General features: G+C 37.4%; 1 protein-coding gene across 1 annotated transcript; it reads left to right on the top strand.

The window, feature by feature from the left end:
- Window positions 1–4,765: 4,765 nt before the first annotated feature.
- LOC109239628 lies at window positions 4,766–5,182 on the top strand. The gene has a single exon (XM_019406216.1). The coding sequence runs from the start codon at window positions 4,766–4,768 to the stop codon at window positions 5,180–5,182; it is 417 nt and encodes a 138-aa protein (XP_019261761.1).
- The last annotated feature ends 8,301 nt before the right edge of the window (window positions 5,183–13,483 follow it).

Here is a 13,483-nt window from a genome sequence, read left to right as displayed (position 1 = left end):
TGTCTTGACACTGATCGAAGTGCATTCTGTTTAAGGGTGGCTCATAACCCAAGGCTGTAACTGTTCAATTCGTGTGGCTTGAATTTACTTTATCATATTTCATTTCATTTGCAATTTAATTTATCACTTTGTGTCAATTTAATCCACGTATCCTTAAAACCACTTACAAATTCAATTGTTATCCAATTTTGAGGGTAAACACATGTAACAAGAGAATAAACAATTTAATTGGTGAATGAATTTAAACTCGTAATTACAAATAAAACCGAGGTCAATTTGCCAAATATTGAACCATTTCCACGAAGACAATTTTCGGCCTTTGTTACCAGGGAGGCAGACAACCTTATGCTAACATATTGTGGTTCGTATAAGTATAACTTAATAAATCAGAATATGTAGAAATTTATTTAAAATTTTATTTAAAATATTTAGACTGCACATGAGTCACATGTTAGTGGGTCCAAACTAGTTGAATAAGTGGGTCCTCCACTCCAGATTTGTTTGCCTAATTGGTTAGCTGAATTGAGAAATTTTGGGTGACTGTTTCAAGTTTTCATGTTTGACATTGATTATAAATGGCTGGGGAATGATCACTTATAATAAAACGTCATGCTGTTATAATTATTTTATTTTACACTCCTAAAACATATGGCTATGCTTGACTAGCAGTACGTTGTTGTTTTTAGCAGCGGATTTCATATACTTTCCTTCCTTTCGAAAATATTAGAGTTTGAAATTGAGGCTGAACCTTCTAATTCTCGATCTTAATTCGAACATTGATATTTTTATATTCTTAAAATAAAAAAATACATAGCTAGAAATTATAAAAACATTATAAATTGCAACTTCAATAGTAAAGATATTTAAAATATATTAAGAAGTTGCAGACAAAAAAAGATCTTGTGACTTTCCAAAAAAGATAATATCATATGAAGCAAAACGGGAGAGCTGTACCTTCCTAAACTTTTTGAAAGATCATCATGCGGATCGATGAGCTAAAAAATGTTAGACATTTTCCCCTTTTCACACACTCTCGTTTTTACTATAAATCTATAATAGAACTTTAATGGTGGAGGCAAAGTTTGTTGACCCAAAATGAAAAAAAAAAAATGAAAAAAAGCAAAAAAGTTAACGACATCCAAATAAGAAAACCAAAAAGAGCAAGGAATCACTTGTTGGCCATTGAATTGGTTTATTTAGAACGTGTTACTATAATATTTGACAAACAATTTTACATTAAATCTGGAGTAGGTGGTTGTCTCCTAATAATAAATTCCAAGTGTCATTTCGTTGTTTTGTGTGTGAGCGTAGTGGTTCACGAGTCACGACCAATGGGTGTGGTGTGATGGTTTGGGTCGGGTCTTTTTACTCTTAACTAGAAATTCTGAGCTAGAGCTGTGAATGTAAAAATCTCTTAATTATATGAAATACGTTACCCTTTTAGAAATTTTTCCAATGAAAATCCAAATTAATCGAAACAGTACCTAAAGAAAAAAAAGAGTGTTGCACACACGGTCAATATGACGTACCAGAGGCCCCCTATCTTATATTATAATCCCAAACATGTAGGGTCCTGAATTGGTAGTGTTGCTTTAATTTCTTCTTTTTACCTCGTGTCCCGATTTGGTTAATATTTTTAAAACATATATTCTAAAGTGTAGGAGGGTGTTTTCATCAATTTTGTTATTTAATCCACGTATCACTAATATACATATTCTTATTCCATATTCTATTCAACATAAAATAATTTATAAATCATATTATTTATGTTGACTATGAAAAACAATCAAATAATATATATTAATGTTGATATTTATGCAAGTATTATACTACTTTTATGAATCAAATCAAAAGGGCCCAAAGAGTTTTGATATGGGATAGATGGCCCAAAGTTAGCTTAGCGAACTTAGCATATTAAATGGAGTTGGGCATATCTATGATTAAAACCTAGAAGTGGCTCCATTGATGTTTTGTTCCCTCTCTTTTCTTGGCATTTTCCAAGAGGTTCACTGATGGGTAGGGACATAAATAGCATTCTACTTAGCATTTAAGGATGTAATCTAGTGGTTAAGAATCCAAATGAGCCAAAATCATCACGAATACGATTTGAATTCTAGCATGTAAAAAAATCGCTATATGATTTTCTGCTATTTACCTAAGTTTTGATAGAAGAAATTATTCTGTATCTGTATTGATAAGAAGCACTTATAGCCCGTTTGGCCAAGCTGCAAAAATCAGCTTATTTTGAGAAGTGTTTTTTTTCAAAAGTGTTTTTCTCAAAAGTACTTTTGGTGAGAAGCAGTTTGTGTTTGGCTAATTAGTTTGAAAAGCACTTCTGAGTAGCAATTAGTGTTTGGCCAAGCTTTAAAAAACTGCTTCTAAGTGTATTTTTCTCAAAAGTGCTTCTCAAAAAAGTGCTTTTGGAGAGAAGCTATTTTTTTCTGCTTTTCCAAAACTGCTTCTGCTTCTCCTCAAAAGCACTTTTTTTCCTTCCAAAAGCTTGGCCAAACACCTCAATTTTTTGCCGAAAGTGCTTTTGGCAAAAAAAAAAAATACTTTTGGCCAAAAAAAAGCTTGGCCAAACAGGCTATAAATATCCATTGAACTAGTCGAAGTTTCGGCTGTGCACCATCATTATTAAAAAAAATTGAATAAGAGAAAAAAATGTAAACCCCTCCCCCCCCCCCCCTTGTCCATTACCCCTCATTGTGACCAACTAGTGGCCATAAACGTCCCTTAGTTGCCGAGGTATGAGGGATGTTTGGATTTTTTTCGTAGTAGATATGTGAGTCAATTACTCAAATGGTCACTCAACTATCCCAAATTGTCTTCTAAAATCAATTTTCTTTCGTTTGTAACAACAATGTCACTAAACTATGTCTATTGCACTCAGAAGGTCACTCAACTAGATTTTCTAAATTTTGAATTGCCAAATATCTATTTTACCCTCTAAATTATAAACATTTATCTTCTTTTATTTTTTTTTAAACTTTTTAATATTAACAAAACAATTCAAAAATTTATTTACACAATTCTTAATAAAAGAAAATAAAGGTTGTAAAATATATATTCCATGCACGTAATATAAAAACAATTATTTAAATAAAGGTATTTTTATAATATACATTATATATTCTTGAAAATTATGCTCATTATATTATTAAGTTTCTACCAACTTTCCGACGACACAAAGTTATGTCACCGGAAAGCAGGGGGACTATCTGTATAGGGTAAAATATGCTATGTCAAGTCGTGCATGAAATATATATAATATAATTGAGAACAATTTTTTCAAAAATATATAATGTATATTATAAAAATACCTTTATTTAAATAATTATTTTTATATTATATGCATGTAATATATATTTTACAACCTTTATTTTCTTTCACTCTGAATTATGTAAATAATTTTTTGAATTTTTGTTGTTAATACTAAAATTATTATTACTAACAAATTATTCTAATTAATTTTTTACTATGCTCATTATTTTATTATTCCAGCATTATATATGCTTAAATACTTTTTTTTAATTTATAATAATATTTATTTATTCTATAGGTAAGTCCATACAACAACAACAACAACCCAGTGAAATCCCACTAGCAGGGTCTGGGGAGGGTAGTGTGTACGCAGACCTTACCCCTACCCGGAAGGAGTAGAGAGGTTGTTTTATAGGTAAGTCCATAATGTAAATTAAAAAGGGAAAAATCATAATATTAAAAAAATCTTAAAAAAATGAAAAGAAGAAAAATATTTATAATTTAGAGGGTAAAATAGGTATTTGTCAATCCAAAATTTGGAAAAGCTAATTGAGTGACCTTCTGAGTGCAATAGGCATAGTTCAGTAACTTTGTTGTTACAAACGAAAGAAAAATGACTTTAAGAAATAATTTGGGATAGTTGAGTGGCCATTTGAATATGGACTCTGGATATGTTCCTCCGAGTAATGGAATTATTCCAGAAATTCGTACCTGTTATAAAATCTTTAGTAAATATGGATGTCCACTACTTTCACCCATGATGTAAATAACCTCCCACTACTCATCACCATTATGATTGTAACTTCCACACCTCCATAACCCCTCCCCATGATCTTCCCCCATGATCTCAATTGTTAATGTCATGTTTAAGACAATCATTTTGTAACCTTCTATGTAATAGTATAAATAGAGGCATGAAATGTGATATTGGATACACTTGAACATTTGATGAAATAAGAAAGTTATCTCTTCTCCTCTTATTCTACTTATCTTCTTATTTTACATTGTTACTTTGAGCTACATTTTTTAACACGTTATCAGCACGATGTTGAGCTCTTTCCGTTGTTCAGGTATATTTGTTCATTTTATTTTCTTCGTTGTATATTTTGATTTCATGATTAGTCTTTAATATGCAGTTTTATAATTTCTCACATCTCTAGATATGTGTAAAAATAAAGAATTCTATGTTTATTTATTTTAAGTTATTTGTATGATTGTCATGTGAAAGTTGCTAATTTTCATGTGAATAGAATTGATTGAGAGAAGAATACTTATTTTATGTTGTTCGACATTTGAAATTGTGTTAAAGTTAGACGACATTTTTGTTCTAGTTAACATCAAAGATATACTAATAATTTGAAGAAACAAATAGTATTCTTTTCTATAGAATTATCACTTTAGTGTATGTAGATCACAATTTGATATTATGTCAATTTTAAGATTCTTTACAGCTATTATCTTAATGATTCCTAATTATTTATCATCTTTGATAGTTTTCACTATGTCGAATTTGTCAAAGCTTGAGTTTGTGGCAATTGACATTTCTGGAAAGAATTACCTATCATGGGTTCTTGATGCTGAGATTCACTTAGCCGCTAAAGGCCTTGGTAACACCATTACTCAGGGTAATGAGGCATCAAGCCAAGATAAAGCGAAGGCCATGATTTTCCTTCCTCATCATTTGGATGAAGGTTTGAAGGTTGAATATTTGACAGTGAAAGATCCACTTGAATTGTGGACTGGCCTGAAGGAAAGGTATGATCACCTTAAGGCTATGGTATTGCCAAGGGCTCGATATGAGTGGATGCACCTACAGTTGCAAGATTTTAAGACCGTAAGTGAGTATAACTCTGCTGTATTTCGAATAACTTCCCAACTGAAATTATGTGGGGATCACTACAAGAAAATAGGCCTTTAGCGAAGGAAAATATGGCCGTTAAAAGTCCAAATCCGGTCGTTATAAGTTAATAACAACCAAAAAAAATCCGGTCGTCACCGGTCGTTAAAAGCCCCGACGTTAAAAGTTAACGACCGGATTACAATGCGGTCGTTAAAGATCCTTTAGCGACGACATATTTTTCAATCGTTATACATCCTTTTTAATGACCACATTTTCCCTTTGTTAAATTATTATCCAGTCGTTAAAAGTCTTTGATGACAACAACTAATTCAGTCATTGGAAGTGCTTTTAGCGACCAATATTCCCTTCGTTATTTGTATTACTTTTAAGAACCAAATTTACCTTTGTTAATGTCCATTTATCTGTTTGAGAAAGCTATTATTTAAGAGCTTCAATGACCACATTTTTCTTTGCTAATGTAAAACAATACTAAATATAAGTACAAAAATTTAAATTAAATGTATAGAAATAATTATTTATATGCTTTCATAAACACCCTACAACACTCTAAAATAAACCAAATACTTGGTATCTTTGTCAATACAAAGAATTAAAGTGTCATATTTACCAGAAACAAATCTAAATCATATGACATCATTTTAAATAATTCCTAAGAAGAGAAAAAAAATTACAACATATGTATAGTGTGTTTAAACCATTCCTAACAAAATATAAACCTCTGGTACTTGAAGTTGCTCTACACTTTCTTCAAGGATAGCTTCTTCGGACTTCAAATACTTGATCTGTTAACATAAGAAATGTATGCCACTTTAGTAATAAAGAATTAAAAACTAATGCAAAAACATAGATCCATTAAAGTATACACTAATGGCTATAAACAAGAAATTGAAATAGTACAACGATCAGATGACTAGTATTAATCAATTGCAAAAAAACTGTTCCTTCTTTGAATAACAATGCCTTCTCATGGGGAGCTGCAGATTGTGGAAAATTATAAAAAGACCTGCACACAATTTCTTTGATAACAATGCCTACTTTTGTTTCTGCAAATATATTCTTCCCCCAAATCGTGTAACAATGTCTTAGAAACTTATTCTTATGCCCATTTAACGGTTTCTTTCTTTTTATTTTTTCACCGCGTTACTGTTGTTCTCAATGTGCTGCCTTTCTTTTTTGTAAGTGACAGTTTGTCTATGTATTACTTTTATAGTTGTAGCATATAAGCAGAGAATGAAAAAGAATAAAATTGGAGAGCTATTTGAATGATAATTTTGGAGGAGTGAAGCCGAAGCACTCGGAGGATGAGATGCTACGGCGATGGAGAAGCCTTTGTGGTGTAGTCAAGAATCCAAAACGGTCTGAATATTTGCATACATCAGAAGCTGATCTTGAAGTCATCAAATGGTCTGAATATTTGCACACACAATTTTAACCAGGCAATTCAATCCACAGTCATCAAATAACTTAAGACCTCTACAGTGAAAAATCAAGCACACAATTTGCAACAAAAGGTTCATTGACTAGTACGATATGGCTGAAGAACCAATAACAACAACCTTCTCTACAAACTACATACTTATATAATAAGCATTTTCAGAGAACTCCATATGCATTTGGACAATTTTCGATATAAGCATTTTCAGAGAATTCCATATGCATTTGGACAATTTTCCTAGCCTATTTTCTATCAGCAGAGATGTTAATATAAATAGGTGCGTGCTATCAAGTTTTATTCTTAATTCGGAAAAGGCCTAAAAATACCACTCAACTTTTAGAAATGGTCTATCCATGCCATCCGTTAAAAAATGCTCATTTCATGCCACTGCCGTTAAAGAAATGGCCCATCCATGCCATTATTGAGTAACGGCAGTGGCATGGATGGGCCAAATAAAAATTGAGCCGTTAGTCATTAATGGCATGGATGGGCCATTTTTTTAACGACAGTGGCATGGAAATAGCAATATTTTAACGGATGGCATGGATAAACCATTTCTGAAAGTTGAGTGGCCTTTTTAGGCTTTTTCCGTTTTTAATTTGTAAATGGTTCTTTTGAAAAGTTTTTTCTTTGCGAACACTAGATATTATTGATAGAATAATAAAAACTTGTTATTATTTTCACGTATGTTTTTAATAGAACGAATGTTACCTTTTTCTCTTTTAAATTGTTAATTATCCCCTGTCCTTTGTATATTTTTGGTTTATAGGTTAACTAATTCTGTCTATTAAATGTTCATTCCAAAAGCTTTTGTCACGACAGTAACGACCCGGCCGGTCGTTTTTAAAATTTACGCCCCGATCCCCCATTAACTGCTTCCCCTAAGTTTATTTCTGCTATTTTGGTATGCCGGGACGTTCGGTGTTAAGTTTTAGAGAGTTTTGGGACACTAAGTCACTAAATGAGAGCTTAAGTGTTGAAAAATGGTTCGTAGTCGGAACAGTGTGAAGACAACCTCGGAATGAAAATCCGATGGTTCCGTTAGCATCGTTAGGTGATTTCGGTGTTGGGAGCGTGTTCAGAATGTATTTTGGAAGTCCGTAGCTTATTTAGGATTGAAATGCCGAAGTTTGAATTTTTGAAGTTTCCAGTCCAATAGTGAGTTTTTGATCCGAGGGTCGGATTGGAATTCCGGAAGTTACAGCAGTTTCGTCATGTCATTTGGGATGTGTGTGCAAAATTTCAGGTCATTCGGACGAGGTTCGGGTAGGTTTTTGATCGAAGCGTGTTTTGTTGGAAATTGAAGTTCCTAGGCTTGAATCCTTGATTTAATCGGGTTTCCGGTGTTGTTTTAGGTGTTTTTAAGATTGGTGCAAGTTTGAATAAGGTATTAGGTGGTATTGGTGCTTTTGGTTGAGGTCCCGGGGGCCTCGGGATGATTTCGGGTGGTTAACGGAAGAAGTTTGGAAGTTAAGAGGTAGCAGTTCTGCTGCTTTTGGTATCTTTTCGCTTCTGCGGCTTGGGAACCGCAGAAGCGGAGCCGCAAAAGCGGCCTTGGCTTCGCAGAAGCGATTTTTGGTCACCTTCCAGGAAACCGCAGAAGCGGTAGGAATTTCACAGAAGCGGATCCGCTTCTGCGAGATGGGAACCGCAGAAGCGGAAGCTGGGATTTTAAAGGAAGCAGCAGAAGCGGCCAGTGTTCCGCAAAAGCGGGACCGCTTCTCCGCAGAAGCGGAAATCCCTGGGTAGAAATAGAAACGTCGAGGGTTTAATTTCATAAGTTTGCAAAATCAATTGAGAGCTCGGTTTAAGGCAATTTTGAGTGGGTTTTGAAGTGAAGATCACTGGTTAATGTTTCTTTGGTCCCTTCTTGTTATATTTCATCATTATATAGTTAAATACATCATCGGAATTCGAATTTAGGATCAAAAATTGGATAATTTGGGGTAAAACTTCATTACCTAAAATATTGAGTTTTGAGTGGGCATTTGACCTCCGATTTGGGAGATTTTTATATGGTTAGACTCGTCAGGGTACGAGGGTTCTAAAAATGTGAAAATTATTCGATTCCGAGGCGTTGGCTTGAGGGGTGTTTTGGTCATTTTATCTATTTTTGCGCCTTAGCTTTAATTTTAATAGCGGAATCAGTTGTTTGCAATATTATTTACAATGTGTAATTGAATTGAATAGATTTGGGCCATTTAGAGTCGGATACTCGTGGCAAGAGCGTGGTTTCTAGTTGATATTGAACAGGTTCGAGGTAAGTGGCTTGTCTAACTTTGTGTGGGGGACCTTTTCCCTTAGGATATGACCTTGAATATTTTAATGCCTCGTACGTGAGGTGACGAGCGCGTACTTGAGCTAATTTTTGTAAATCCGTTTCTACTTGAAGAATTTAAATTGAGTTTTCTTGTTTACTTGTTCACTTTAACTGTAAGTTTGTACATGTGCTAGCTTAGGGACTTATGTTTAGCTGGCTTACTTGCTTATTTGCTTTAACTGTGCTATTTGTACTCCGTGAAGCATGTTAGGCTATAATTTACTACTTCGTGTCCTGATTTTTAGTATTGTTCTGAGATTTATGAATCGTTGTTGTTATGTGTTTAATTTGGGACTACGGGACGGCTTCCCGAGAGATCCCCCTGTACTTGAGATATTCTGGACTGAGGGTGCGGGATACCAAGAGATCCCTAGCACATGTGATTCTATATATATATATTTATTGGGATGCCAAGAGATCCCCGACTTACTTATTGAGGATACCAAGAGATCCTCGGGATACCGAGAGATCCCCAGTGTTGATGATGAGGATACCAAGAGATCCTCGGGATACCGGGAGATCCCCAGTGTTGATGATGAGGATACCAAGAGATCCCCCGGCTACCATTCCTTGTTGAGAGCAGTTTTTCCGTGTATTGTTACCTTTGTTTTCTATTACTGTTCTTCCTTATTTACCTGTTTTAGATTCTCGCTGTAGACTTTATTTAAACTGCTTCTGTTATTTCATTATTTATTATGTTATCTCAGTAGGGCCCAGACCTTCCTCGTCACTACCCGATCGAGGTTAGGCTTGGCACTTACTGAGTACCACTGTGGTGTACTCATGCCCTTCCTGCGCATGTCTTTCATGTGCAGATTCAGGTACTTCCTCCCAGGCGTATCATCCCCGTGGTGGAGAGACCTAGCTGAGACTTGAGGTATATCTGCTACGTCCGCAGACCAGGAGTCTCTACTCTATTCCGGCTTTAGCAGATAGTTTCCTTTTCTTTCCTTTCATGTTGTTTAGACATTCTGGTGTAGAGCAGATTACTACATCTCTATTAGCCTGTGTTTTCCCGTGAGTTTCCGGGTTTTGGGATTTAGTTGTAGACTTCCGCATATTTTGAGTTGTATAGGCCGAGTGGCCTTATATACAGTTGTTATTTCCGTATGTTCAGTTTTAATTAATTATTCCGCAAATGTTAATTTGTTATTCCGCACTGTTAGGCTTACCTAGTTGTAGGAACTAGGTGCCATCACGACATGTTCATGGAGGGTGAACTGGGGTCGTGACAAGTTGGTATCAGAGCTCTAGGTTCATAGGAGTCACGGAACACAGGCCGGTTTATTAGAGTCTCGCTGATCGGTACGGAGACGTCTGTACTTATCTACGAGGGGCTATGTAACTGTTTAGGAAAAATCTTCATTTCATTTGAATTCGTCGTCGTGCGATATTTTTGGACATCAATTCTAAACTTCTGGCTTCTATTCTCTCACAGATGGTGAGGACACGTGCTACTCGAGATGATCAGGAACCCGCGCCCCCTACTGCAGCCGCCAGAGGCCGGGGCCGGGGGAGAGGTCGAGGACGCGCACGTGGTGCAGCCAGAGCACCTACGCGAGCTGCCGCCGAGGTACCACCAGCAGATCCAGCCGGAGCCCAGGCACCTGGCACACCTACTACTGCCACTACTACTCCAGCGCTCCAGGAGACTTTGGCTCAGTTCATGAGCATGTACACCACCTTGGCTCAGGCAGGGTTGCTTCCCATTGCTGCAGCCACATCCCAGGCCGAGGAAGGAGCACAGACTCCCGCCGTCCGCACTCCTGAGCAGCGAGTGCAGGTTGAGCAGGCTACCGAGATTATTCCGGCACCGCCTGCGGCGCCAGTTCAGCCCGAGGATGGGTCAGCTGCTTCAGAGGACGAGCAGCGGAGACTTGAGAGGTTCAAGAAGTATGATCCCCCAGTGTTCAGTGGATTAGCATCAGACGATGCCTTGGGATTTCTAGAGGAGTGTCATCGTATTCTTCGCACTATGGGCATAGTGGAGTCCAGCGGGGTTTCTTTCACTGCTTTTCAGCTTCGGGGAGCCACCTATGATTGGTGGCGGACTTATGAGATAGACAGTCCAGTCAAGGCTGCTACACTGACTTGGACCCAGTTCTCGGATATGTTTATGAGAGAGTTTGTCCCCCAGAGTCTCAGGGATGCATGGCGCGCAGAGTTTGAGCATTTGCGCCATGGTGCTATGGCCGTTTCAGAGTATGCTATCCGTTATACCAGGTTGGCCAAGCATGCACCGGCTTTGGTTGCTATGGTTCGGGAGAGAGTTTGCAGGTTCATTGAGGGTCTTATTCCACCCATCAGATCTAGCATGGCTCGAGAGTTGGAGATGGACATTCCTTATCAGCAGGTAGTGAGCATTGTTAGGAGGATTGAGGGTATGCTCGCCAAAGAGCGAGGAGAGAGGGAGGCTAAGAGGTCTCGAGAGTCGGGTCACTACTCCGGTGCCCGTACCCCATCAGCAGGTCGTTATGGCAGAGGTTATTCGGGTCGCCCTGTACATTCAGCTCTTCCCGCAGCCGGCAGTACTCCAGCTCCACCTCCACCTCAGAAGACTTATTATGCACCTCCAGTTTCTAGTGCGCCTCCTGCGCGGGGTGTTTCCAGAGGTCAGTGCAGCAGGCCTAGTCCCAGCCAGTCACAGCCACCGCGTCCTCCCAGAGCTTGTTACGAGTGTGGTGATACACGTCACTTGGTGAGGGATTGCCCCAGACTTGGGAGGAGCGTGCCCCCACAGACTTCTCAGCCACAGTGTGCTCCTCAGGGTTCTCAGGCCATGGTCACAGCTCCAGCTGCTAACCCACATGCCCAGCCAGCTAGGGGCGGAGGTCGGGGAGATAGAGGTCGCCCTCGCGAGAGGGGCCGGGCCAGATATTATTGTATTCCTGCTCGCATGTCGAAGCCCCCTTTTTCTTCCAAAACGGAGTTCGGAATCGGGTATACGACATTCGGGAGGACAACTCTATTCCCTTGCGAGAATTGGGTTTTTTAGTTTGAAGAGTCGCCACCTAATGATTATAGTGCATTAGGACACTTTAAGGAAGAATTTGAGATGAAGAACTAGAGTTTGGGTAAGGGCTAGAAATTATCTCGAGGGGAAGGTGTTAGGCACACCTCAAGATCCACTAGTGTGGTTCCTTGCTACAATTGTGACTTTGAATGCAAACAAACAAGTAAACAAGCAAGCATTGCAAATACGAGAAAACTATTACAAATAAGGAGCACAAAAGGTTAAAAAAAAGTGCTGAATTTTAGGGAAGGAGCAGTTTAGTTAAAAGTGCAAGTAGGAAGAAGTCAAGTACTTAGTGCGAACAATATGAAAATTATGTGAAAAACAGAAGTCGAAAGTGCAACAGCTTTTTAAGATTCAGAAAATTGTTAAACTAATAAAGAGGGAGGGGGGGTCCTAGGTTTATATATTACATGGATCATTCTCACAACACTGGTACTCAATTGTACGCATAGTGTTATCGTGTAATCATCATCTCCATGTCTACCCTTTCCCACCCCGTTAAGGTATTGGAGCGCGGAATGGTATCGTTTGCCTATTGCATGCTATTACCCGTCCCAAGCTATCAGTCCCGAGGCATTAGGACTTCTAATCCTAAAAGGGGAAGAAAGGGATGGGGGCCTTTATGGAGTTTAAAGGACGAAAATTCTAATCGACATTCAAAAACAAGTAACAAGTAGGGGGAATGAACAGAAAAACAGGTAAGGCTCACATAAACCCCGTAAATCAGATAACATATAGTTTAGCATGACTTTACACATACTGGTTTGGTCTTTAAAATTAAAAATTAAGCAGCGAGCGGACTGGTTCGATACATACGTTTAGACAGGAAGCCCACATTAGGCAACTTGGATCCAATTGTCAAAACTTAAGGTATTTTAAGCGAGTGATTTAGAAAGTACTGGTTCTAGAAAAGTAGTCTAATGCCGGAAAGTACAAACTACAGTCAGTTTAGAAACAAGTTTTAAGAGAATCATGAGTATAAACCATAAAAGGAGTTCCAGAGTCAGAAATACTTAAGGAAAGAGTAAACTGCAGAACTGTTTTAAAGACAATTTCAGGAAAACCAAAACTGAGTTGGAAAATGTTTAGGCAGAATTTTAGAAAGAAACCATTTCAGAAGAGGTGCTGATTTGAAAAACTGAAATGTAGACTGATTCAAAAGAGTTTTGTCAAAAGATTGAGGCTGAAAACATTAAGACATTAGAGACCAGTTAACATATTGTTATTGCTTAAGAAGAATCGGACGAACTTGATGTGGAATCCTATGATATCTATATATAATTTTAAAAAGTCTGTTAAGAACTGGTAAGAAGAGGTAATTATTTAATTACCCTACAGTTTGCCTAATGCATATGCATTCCCTATAGGCATGATTTCTATATGCACTGATTACATGAACGTTAAGGTCCTATAGGCAGGATTTCTAGATGACTTATATCATAATTAAACGTTAAGCACTATAGGCATGGTATCTAGGTGACTTGAATCAGAAACATCGAACCATCTTATGTGCAGTATTTCTAGTGAAAAAATTAAAGTCCTAAAGTCATGATATCTACCCCTTTATTGAAGCAAGAAAGTAAAACC

Source organism: Nicotiana attenuata, unplaced genomic scaffold (genome assembly GCF_001879085.1).
Source record: "Nicotiana attenuata strain UT unplaced genomic scaffold, NIATTr2, whole genome shotgun sequence".
In the NCBI taxonomy this organism is placed as follows: domain Eukaryota; kingdom Viridiplantae; phylum Streptophyta; class Magnoliopsida; order Solanales; family Solanaceae; genus Nicotiana; species Nicotiana attenuata.
The sequence above is the reverse complement of the archived record's forward strand: the minus strand, read 5'-3'. Positions and strand labels throughout refer to the sequence as shown.